Raw genomic sequence first — 11176 nt, 5'->3', positions numbered from 1 at the left:
ACATTTATATGAAACTTCAGATAAACAGGCATAATCAAAATGTCGACAAATATGCCTCACTTTCAAATACTTCAGTAAAAAAACAAATAGATGAAACAAAAATGGTACAATGTAAAATATTAAAACTAGGTAATGGGTATATAGAGGTTCAGTATTCTAGTCTTTAATTTGAAATTTTTTCATCATAAAATGAAAAAATAATAATCAAATTCCAAAGGGATTACTAAAAAGATGTAAGCAGCATATACGAGAAAGATTAGTCAACTCAGATAAAGAGATTTCATAGACTTACAGATATTAAAAATGAGAAGGCCTTTAAGATTGATCTGACAACGCTCCTTCCCCCTTATCTCTGCCTACTTGTGATCTCTCTCTGTCAAATAAATAAATAAAATCCTATTGGCATAAATTCTTATTGGCATAAATTAACCTTTTTTCCTGAAACTATAATGACAGAATATGATAATCAATTCTCCAAATAAACTTTTGTTGTGATAAGATTTTTCCCAGAAAGCTAAAACCCTGGCAGAAGAGAATGTCCCTCAGGATTTCCTTTTGTTGGAATCGTGATTATTTGGCATGTTTTGTGCTGTTTAGAAGTTAAAGTTAGGATTAGTACCTTGTCTGCATGTTCTCAATTCAGGCAGCAAACATACGAGGAACAACAGCAGAATGGAAGGCAATGCTCTAAGTATCTGAGCAATGATTTGCTACCTCTGAAGGACTCTGGTCAGTCCTCAAATGGAGGGTATGATTTAAGCTTGGAGTAGCTGAGCCTCTCTAGGGTCTGCTGTCTAAGGGAAGCTGAAGAATGAGTCCTTGACTGAGCAGTGCTCACCTAATGGCATACAGTGATCTGACTGTTAGTGAAGTGTGGTCCAATGAATGTCTGGGGATCCGAAGTTACTTTAGCAATTCCTTCGCTCTGGGTTTTGTGTATGTGTGGGTGTCCTGGTGGAGGTGAAGAATGGTATTGACAAGGGCTGTCTTAGCATGGGAAGAGGCATATGATCTCTCTCCTCCTTGACACAATTTAAATATTTTGGACAATTTATTTCAAGTCATTTTTTGTTTGCTTAGCTAAATTATTTCTACGTCATTATTTTAGAGGGAAAGATGTTTGCGATGATATATAGTTAATTCTTGATTATCCTTTTATTTCACTGCAATTTAATGCAGAATATACCTATACAGCATCCTTCTGAAGTGATCATTAGGAATGTACCCAGGCATTTTCAAGTTAAGTTTAATTTTATAATGTGTAACTATTCTCTTGAAAGCTTTAGGAAAGATTTTGGAGATTTTCTCTATTTTGATGAGATTTACACTCATAATTGAATGTATTCCGGGTTTCTTTCAATTTTTTCAGCTTAACATTAATGTAGGGCTTACAAACTCATAAATCAGCTGTTTTCTTTCTTTCTTTCTTTTTTTTTTTAAGATTTTATTTATTTATTTAAGTGGAACAGGGGCCAAGAGTACAAGCAGGGGCAGGGGTAGAGGTAGAGGGAAAAGCAAACTCCCCACTGAACAGAGAAGCCTGACTTGGGGCTTGATTCCAGAACCCTGAGTTCATGATCTGAGCTAAAGGCAGACTGAGCCAGCTAGGCACCCCTCAGTTGCTTTTCAAGTGAACAAGTGAACAAAAAATGACATGTCTCATGGTTAGTTCAGAGGTAAATTTTTTCCTTTGTTTGTTAGTCTAGAATCTAACAAACATTTTGTAAGAAGCAATCACCAAAAATAGTTAGGAGAAACACATACTCATCGCAGTCACTCCCTCTCCTCCTTATCAGTGAAATTGTGGTATGTATTTCAGTACCCTCTACAGGAGGAAAAACAATACTTGTACAACACCAAGTTAGCATATTTTCATGTTCATTAATACAGATATTAAAGTTTGTATATTTCTTAGAAGCATCAACAACTTTCTACTACTTGGATAACCTTTCTTTCATTTAATAAAAATAAATTGAAGGGCTCAGTGGGACTAGGGTTCTGCTAGATACTAGAAATGAGACACAGAGCATGACTTCTGCTCTGTGGAGCTTACAATCCAGCTAAGACAAACAGAAAAAGTCATTACAAGTGCTTTGAAGAAAGAGGGCAGGGTGCAGTAGGAGCAAAAGGTCAATTACCTAGGTTGTCCTTCACCCTGATTTCTTGATTCTTCTTACATTTCAAAATTGAGGAAAGAGAGAAAGGATAGAAGGTATAGTAAATGATGGTATGCACACATACCTATCTTCCAGGAGGAACATTATTCAGTCAGAATAATAGCTTCTCAGTCCACGTGCCTGGAAGTTTGTGTGACTACCGGTGGTATTCGTGACGCCCCCCACCTACCCACCCACCCACATTATACCCAAATCCAAAATGAGTAGGGAATGGTGCTGAAGGCATGACAATGTGGAAATTGATCTATTCGATTTTTTAATCTTTCAAAGACATAAAACCTGGTTGGTGAACTCCTGTAGAATGGAATCTCAGAGGGAAGAGCAGAGTCAGAAAGCCAAGTCAGAGTTCAGGGTCTAATTCCTGTTGCCTTATCAGCCTCCAATTGTACCTGTAGGGAGAGCTGATAATATCAACTGAGTACAGAGCTGGGGAACTGGAGTGCCTTGGCTACTTTACACTGACCTGAAAAGTGTCAGGATAAATTACAGAAAGGGAGGGGGTGCGGGGGGGATAAGCAATTGTCCTTTTAGAAGTCTCAACCCTTTGTGGTCATTGAGTTGACACGAATTCACTGAGTAAGGATGGCTCGTAGATGGGGGTGAGGGCTGAGGGAAAGATTCAAGGACTAAGATCTTAAAACGAGACACATGTCACGGTTCAAAAGATGTTGATGGTCCAGGCCGTGATAGTAAACGATCTCAGACTTCCCCAAAGCTGCATTTTTTTTTTTTAATTAGGATAGGTAGCATCTTCTTTGGAAGCCAGAATCCTGCGCCGCGGCTAACCCTCTCGGCTGGCAGAGGCCAGGAGGCGTGTGTGCGACCGCCCCCTGCGCCGCGGCCCCGGCTGCCGAGCACTAATCCTGCCCGCGCTAGGCGCTCTCTCGCAGCCCGCGGGCCGCGCGCGCGCACACGGCCGGAGAGCGCGCTCCCGCCCTTCGCGAGCGCGCCCTCCTTTCAGCCCCCTCCCACCCCACGCGCTGGTCCTCAGCGCCCCCGCCCTCCCAGCGCTCCCACAGCCCGAGCGCCGCACAGCTGACCGGCGGGCGCCAGACGCCGCGGCTTCCAGTTCGCGAGCACAGCTGCGGCGGCGCGAGTCTCTCACGCCGACACTCCCCCTGCGCGCCCCTCCCCCACCCGGGACCGGGATTGGGACTGACTGGGCGCGAGCTCGCGGCCGCTTCTCCGGCGCCGAGCGGGGAGCGAGGCTGCGGTGACGAGCGGCGGCTGCGCGGCCATGGGCGCGCCGGTGTCGCCCTAGGACAGGCGCGCGGGGACCGCAGGCATAGCGGCGAGCCTTCCCGAGAGGCGGCGGCGGCAGAAGCAGCGCGGCGGGGATGAGCGGGAGCGGCGCGGCGCCCGGCCCGGGCTCGGGCTCCTCCCCGGCCGCCTGCCGCTTCGCGCACTACTTCGTGCTGTGCGGGATCGACGCAGACAGCGGGCTGGAGCCCGACGAGCTGGCGGGTAAGGCCAGGCCCCGGCGGCGCCGGGGGTCTCCTCAGGGACGCGAGGGACGCTGCGGGGACGCGCGGGAGGCGGGTTCTAGACAAAGTCGGCTCCCGGCGGCGCCCGCTCTCCATCCGGACCGGCGCCCCGGCGGCGATTTAATGACATTGTTATTTATTCCGCGTGCAGGGTGCGCTGCTGAGCCCGCGGGCGTCGCGCCGCTGAGGGCGCCAGCCTCAGGCTTTTGCCTCCCAGGCGCGGGGTTATTAATAACGGGGACGGGGGCGGCCTCCAGGGCACGGCCCCCACCCGGCACGCTGTCCCTCTCGCCCGCAGCTGCACGCGGAGGCGTCCGGTGAGTCACCGGGCGCGCTAACTCCCCGGCCTTGCCGCGGTCCCGTGCATCCCACCCCCCTCCACCCCCCGCCCGACTGCGAAGTTTCAGCCCTGGCACGTGACGCGGCGCTCTGGCCCCCTCGGGGGAGGCGGTGACAGACCCCGCTGGGCCGCGGGGGTGGCGTCCACCGCGGCGGTGACGGCCTGCAGGGCGAGTGCAGGCTGGAGGCTGGTCGGACTTCATCCTTGACTGTTCCGGGTCCGCGCTGCTTCCCGCCTCGCGTTCGGCGATGACGGTCGTCACCTTTTGGAATCCTGTCTATTTGGCGGTGTCACGGGACTAGGGAGGACCTTTGATCGCTTGGGACTTGGCACGACGCTTTGTTGGCACTGCCTACACTGTTTCTGAGTTTAATTGTTGGACGTTCTCCCCGCACTTGGAAGCACCGTGTGTTACTGTTGGGCTTTTCCTGGAGGGGCACCGGTCCCTCCTCTTCACCCATTTGCTGGCGCACTGCAGGGCCGAGCTGGGAACCGATGCTGGCAAAACGGGCGGTTGAAGGATGATGGGGGGGGAGGGCGGTACGGAGTGCGCAGCGCCGGGAGGAGGCCGGGGAGAAACGACCGATTTCATTTATTCACGCCTCTTTCTGCTTACCTTCTTGGGATCTGAATCTTTATTTTTGGTGTTGTTAATGGGTGAGACAAGTGACATCTATCGCCTGAACTTTATCTGTGTCAGTGTTGAACACTTAGGTCATAGCTTTCCAGAACAGCTTGCTTTGGACATAGCATGCCTGATTGCTTGCACCAATGTGTATTTTTGTTTTCTCTTTTACTCTTTTGGGGGAAATAGAGGGGACTGGGAACAATGTGTTAAATAATAAACAATAGGAAAAGAATGTGTTCGACTGTAAGATACAGTACTGATCCACCTGTGTCTTAGCTAAGCAAGTATCTTTTTAAGCCAGGTTCACAGCAGAACATTTTCAACAAAAATTCTAAGTCTAGTTTTAGTTAAAGGTTTTTAGAAAAGAAGCATGAGTACCAGATTTTTCTGTATGTGTAATTATATAGTCATGTTATTTCTTCAGTTAAGATTTCCTGTACATATTAAGAATCGCTTTGTTTGGTGGGGCGCCTGGGTGGCTCGGTTGGTTGAGGCCTCTGTCTTCGGCTCGGGTCATGATCTCAGGGTCCTGGGATCAAGCCCCACATCGGGCTCTCTGCTCAGCAGGGAGCCTGCTTCCTCCTCTCTCTCTGCCTGCTTCTCTGCCTACTGTGATCTCTGTCTGTCAAATAAATAAATAAAATCTTTTAAAAAAAAAGAATCGCTTTGTTTGGGCGCTTGGGTGGCTCAGTTGGGTTAAGCCTTCGGCTCAGGTCATGATTTCCGGGTCCTGGGATTGAGCCCAACGTCGGGCTCTGTGCTCGGCAGGGAGCCTGCTTCCCCCTCTCTCTCTGCCTGCCTCTCTGCCTACTTGTGGTCTCTCTCTCTCAAATAAATAAATAAATAAAATCTTAAAAAAAAAAAAGGATCACTTTGTTAAGGGATATGAAGTTAGAAAACATGCCTTCAGAGAGATCTGGAGAGATTCCTCTTTGGGGATTGAAGGGATTATTTTTATTTTTCTAGAGTCCTTTCTCCCCTGAACATCCTAATCATTTGTAGTAAGGGGTCACTTTGAGGCCTTTTGTCAGTAGTGACTGAAGTCTGTATGCTTAGTAAAACTAAAACAACACCGGTAGGTGTGGCCTGGGACTCTTTTTTTTTTTAAAGATTTTATTTATTTATTTGACAGAGAGAGATCACAAGTAGGCAGAGAGGCAGGCAGAGAGAGAGAGGAGGAAGCAGGCTCCCCGCTGAGCAGAGAGCCCGATGCGGGACTCGATCCCAGGACTCTGAGATCATGACCTGAGCCGAAGGCAGCGGCTTAACCCACTGAGCCACCCAGGCGCCCCTGGCCTGGGACTCTTAAGGCAAGTGCAGATGGCTTTAACAAAAAGTAAGCAGTAAAAAATTAATTTCTAATTCATTTTAAATTTCTAACTGGCTTCTCTTTTTGGAACACTATGCATGAGTGTGGATGCTTGAGAGTTCTGCTTATAATTGGTGTTTTGAAGTGATATTTTTGTCTGATGATATTTAAGTATCAGTGATTCATTCAACAAATAGTTTTGAAAACCTTAAGGTGTAGATTATGTTCCAGGCACTGGGGACAGCTGTGAACAAAGCAGTCATAAATCCCTGCTATCATAGTGCTTACATTTTAGAGTGAACAAAATGAAGACACATAGTTTGTTACATGTCAGTAAGTGCTGTGAAGGAAAATAAAGCAGGGAAATGAGACTGGGGTAGTGCTGAAAGAATGGTGGGATGGTGGGGTTGCAGATTTTAAATGAGATGGCTAGGGAAGGCTTCACAGAAATGGAGACCTTAGACTAGAACCTTGATGGAGGTGAGGAAGCAAGCCACATAGATTGTCTTGGGGAACAAGATTGCAGGCAGGGGAGACAGTTCACAGGGAGACTGAGTTTGAAGAGTGCCTCGTTTGTGCAGGGAACAGTAAGGAGGCCAAGGTAGTTGGAGCTGAGGGAGGAGGAAGGTAGTAGATATGAGCATAGAGAAAGGGGAGGGAAGATTGTATAGGGCCTGATACATAATTGTTGAGCTTTTACTCTAAAGTGGTAAGCTACTGTAAGGTTTCGAGCAGTGCAATGAGACTTGATGTACTTTCTAAAAGGATTGCTGGGCTGCCTTGTTGATTAGACTGTTAGGGGCAAGGTTAGAAGCGACCAGTTAGGAGGAGGTTCTTTTTTGGTATGTGAGGTGGGAGTTGTTCCTGGCTTAGACCAAAGCAGTAGCAGTGAAGTGGTGAGAAGCTGGATTATTTTGGCGGTAGAGCCAGCAGGACTTGCTCATAAGTTGGATATGGTATTCATATTCAAAGAAAGTGATCAAAGATAACTGTAAGATTTTTGGCCTAAACAATTATAAGTGCCTCTATTTACTGAAATAAGACTGAATGAAGCAGGTGGGAAAGATGAGTTCAGTTTTGGACATGTTAAGTTTGAGGTATCCATTAGACATTCAGATGGAGATGTCATGTAGGCAAGGCATCTCTCAGGGATCAAAATTTTTATATAGATGTAAGTTGAAAGCCATGAAATTGGATGACAATACCTAGGGAGTGAATATGGATAGAAAAGAGAAGAGGCTCAAGGGTTGAGTCCTAGAGACACTCCAACATTCAAGGTGAGGAGGATGAAGAGGAAACAACTGAAGAGATTAAGAAGTATGGCCAGTAAGATCAGAGGAAAACAAGAGAATGTAGCATCACATTACCAACTAACCATCTTCTTGACTGTTTCCACAGGGCTTCATTGGAGAGGAGGAAACAAGGCCAGTGAGTTAGGCAAATTAATCAGGAGGTTGTTTCTGTTTTGCTGCATTAATTTCAAAGTTAAATATAGTTAAGTTTCTATTTTACTTTTATGGAACTGATCTATTTTTATCGCACTGTTTCTTAGCAAGTTGTCACCCTGCCTGTAGAAGGTCTAAGTTCACTTCTGTTAAATGTAAGTTCTACTGATTGCTTTATAGACCTTTTCTTAGCATAGGCATGCTCCTGGAATTCACACTTCACAGGTGGTGAGGCATTGAAATAAAATTAAGGACACAAGACTTATGATGAAGTAACAGTTAATAGACTAAAACCTTATAATAAAGTTATTAGGACTGTAGATTTTTTTTAGACATTCCTCCTAGTGAAGCTGAGTTTTACCAACAGTGGAAAAAACTTCTTTGGTATATATATATATTTATATATATATACATATATATGTATACATACAAACACACACACACACATACACCCCTTGATATATTGATATTTCCTATTATCCTTTCTTTAGTTCATCTTAACTGTTGTGCTTTTCCTACTCACTGTATATTTTTAAAATGCACTTTATCCATAAATAATGTTTCTTTAGATATTAAAGTAGAAACATTTACATTTTCTTTGTTAAATATATGGAAAAGGTTTTAAATTGATTATTGCATAAAGAAGAAAGGAGGTATAAATGGAAGTTGTTGGAATTAGTTGACATGTTGGAAGGTAGTCATCATTTGAAATTTTCTTTCATGCTTCTCATTTCCTCGAAGACCTAGCTGTAGGAATTTACATGTTGTTTTTTTTTTTTTTTTAACAGCACAAATCTTCTAGGCAGTGGAGAAATTAAGGACCTTTATTTAAGTAATATAAATGTGCAAGTCCCCATAGTACCTTATACTTATTGTTTAATCAGTGAATGAGTATAGAGTTTACATAGGAGTTCACAAATTATGTGGTGGCCAGAATATTCTTAAAGCATTGCAGTGGTAGTTTGGATTTAGTTCTGCTGAAGAGTACTGAAGTATGATGGGTGCAATCCCCGTCACAGGCCCTTTTTGAAATCTCTTCCTTGGTGCCTCTATTTATTTTTAGCTTTGGTTTTCTTGGGTGTGGTTTCCAGAAGAGCTTTGGGGCAGTGAAGACCATGGTCTAAATTCAAATACATTTAACCCTTGAACAGAGTTGGGGATTAGGAGTGCTGACCTGTCCATTACAGTTGAAAATCTGCATATAACTTTGGCTCCTCCAAAACTTTAACTACTAGCGTACTGTTGACTAGAAGCCTTACCGATAACATAAACAGTCAAATAATACACATGGTATATGTTACATATATGCTGTATTCTTTTTTTGTTTGTTTTAAGATTTTTATTTATTTATTTATTTGATAGAGAAAGATCACAAGTAGGCAGAAGGCAGGCAGAGAGGGGGGAAGCAGGCTCCCCGCTGAGCAGAGAGCCCAATGTGGGGCTTGATCCCAGGACCCTGAGACCATGACCAGAGCTGAAGCAGAGGCTTAACCCACTGAGCCACCAGGCGCCCCTATATGCTATATTCTTAAAGTAAGCTAAAAGAAACTTTTTTTTGAAGATTTATTTATTAGAGAGGGAGTGCGGGCAAGTGTGGGGGGGAAGGGCAGAAAGGAGGCAAGCTGACTCCCCACTAAGCAGGGAGCCTGACATGGGGCTCGATTCCAGGACCCCGAGATCATGACCTGAGCCAAAATGAGGAGTCTGATGCTTAATTTACTGAGCCACCCAGGTGCCCCAGAAAAAAATATTTTCTTTAAAGATTTATTTATTTATTTTAGAGAGAGAAGCATGCACACGTGTCTTTGGGGCAGAGGAAGAGAATCTTTTTTTCTTTTTTTTTTTTTAAAGATTTTATTTATTTATTTGACAGAGATCACAAGTAGGCATAGAGGCATAGAAGCAGGCAGAGAGAGAGGAGGAAGCAGGCTCCCCGCCAAGCAGAGAGCCCGATGCGGGACTCGATCCCAGGATCCCGAGATCATGACCTGAGCCGAAGGCAGCGGCTTAACCCACTGAGCCAATCTTAAGCAGACTCCCCACTGAGCAGGAAGCCTGACGTCTCACCACTGTGAAATCATGACCTGAGTGGAAAGGAAGAGTCAGAGGCTTAACTGACTGAGCCACCCAGGCACCCTGAAAAGAAAACGTCATTAAGAAAACCATAAGGAAGGGGCGCCTGGGTGGCTCAGAGGGTTAAGCCTCTGCCTTCTGTTCAGGTCATGATCTCAGGGTCTTGGGATCGAGCCCCACATCGGGCTCTCTGTTCAGCGGGGAGCCTGCTTCCTCCTCTCCCTCTGCCTGCCTCTCTGCCTACTTGTGATCTCTGTCTGTCAAATAAATAAAATATTAAAAAAAAAAAAGAAAAGAAAACCATAAGGTAGAGAAAGTATATTTACAGAACTGTACTGTATTTAGTTTTTAAAATCTGCATGTAAGGGGACCTGTGTAGGTTTGAACTATGTTGTTCAAAGGTCACCTGTACAAAATTTGGTTGATACTGACAATATCATGCCATAATAGTTCTGAAAGGGACCTTAGACTTCATTTACAATGAAGAGACCAGGCTGAAAGATGAAGGATCCTCTCAGAGAACACATATGACAAGCAGCAGACAGCAGACTAGTTGTTCCAGTATACTGTAATTATTTTATTTAAGCTTAGAATTGAGAGGAGTTTGACTTGAGTTTAACAAGCATTTTGGGCTTGTCTTTATTCCAGACTGCATGTCCTAGTTAAGACTGCTAAAGTATGCCTTTTAAAAACTGGCCTGCTGAGGCACCTGAGTGGCTCAGTGGGTTAAAGCCTCTGCCTTCCGCTCAGGTCGTGATCCCAGGATTTGGGGATCGAGCCCCAAATTGGGCTCTCTGCTCAGCAGGGAGCCTGCTTCCCTTCCTCATTCTCTGCCTGCCTCTCTGCCTACTTGTGATCTCTGTCAAATAAATAAATAAAATCTTTAAAGAAAAAATAAAGTATTAAAAAAAACAAACTGGCCCGCTGTACAGGCTTCATGGGTTAGAGTTGCCCTGATCCGACCACCATTGATAGTATCTTAGTTGTTAGTTATCTTATCATCATTAATCTTAAAAAATAAAACTGCCAAGTTATTTTACCAGGAAAAGTGGATTTATTCAAGAATAGCAAAGAATTGTGATTCAGGACATGCAAACTACAGCAAAATCTTAGGCAAGTCTGGAGAAGAAAGAGTACCCCTCTTTTTGTAGAGGAAAGAGGAGAGTCAGGAGGGCTCTTATAAACAAAAAGTCCATTGGGGTAAACTGGGAGTTCAAAATGTAGTGGCTTTTCAGTGTCATTGAGTTGTGACAGTCTCTTATTGTCTGGGCTGTTGCCAGGTAAGGAGAAAATCTTTATTTCTCCTGCTGAGGTGGTAGTTGGATTTGCAAGGTCTCTCTGTTGGTTCTGCAAATGAAGACATTGGTGGGGTATGAGAGCTCCCTCTCCTGGCCTTTGGCCTCCAATTTAGTGAGGTTTCCCTTTATGCAATTCATACCACCCTTGGCCAACAGTGGATTATGTTTGGGAGTTTAAAATGTTTGGCCTGGGGGCGCCTGGGTGGCTCAGTGGGTTGAGCCGCTGCCTTCCGCTCAGGTCATGATCTCAGGGTCCTGGGATCGAGTCCCACATCGGGCTCTCTGCTCAGCAGGGAGCCTGCTTCCTCCTCTCTCTCTGCCTGCCTCTCTGCCTACTTGTGATCTCTGTCTGTCAAATAAATAAATAAATAGTCTTAAAATGTTTGGCCTGGTACCTAGAAGGCTGGGGAAGGAGAGGTACA

The 11176-nt window shown here is 45.0% G+C and overlaps 1 protein-coding gene across 4 annotated transcripts in view; it reads left to right on the top strand.

The window, feature by feature from the left end:
- The first annotated feature begins 3156 nt into the window (after positions 1–3156).
- The window catches only part of DENND5B (DENN domain containing 5B), a 200935-nt gene continuing 192915 nt past the window's right edge, over positions 3157–11176 (top strand). For 2 of the 4 annotated variants that reach the window (XM_004755712.3, XM_013057844.2), the window contains exon 1: positions 3159–3641. In XM_004755712.3, coding sequence (XP_004755769.1) covers positions 3515–3641 — 127 coding nt within the window. In that variant the 5' untranslated portion in view covers positions 3159–3514. Of the gene's footprint in view, positions 3642–11176 lie in introns of all 4 variants that reach the window. The other 2 variants (XM_045072862.1, XM_045072863.1) reach the window with 2 other exon arrangements.

This window comes from Mustela putorius, unplaced genomic scaffold (assembly GCF_011764305.1).
Source record: "Mustela putorius furo isolate JIRA1106 unplaced genomic scaffold, ASM1176430v1.1 tig00537227_pilon_pilon_pilon, whole genome shotgun sequence".
Classification (NCBI taxonomy): domain Eukaryota; kingdom Metazoa; phylum Chordata; class Mammalia; order Carnivora; family Mustelidae; genus Mustela; species Mustela putorius.
Note: the sequence above shows the minus strand (reverse complement) of the source record. Positions and strands in the feature narration are given on the sequence as shown.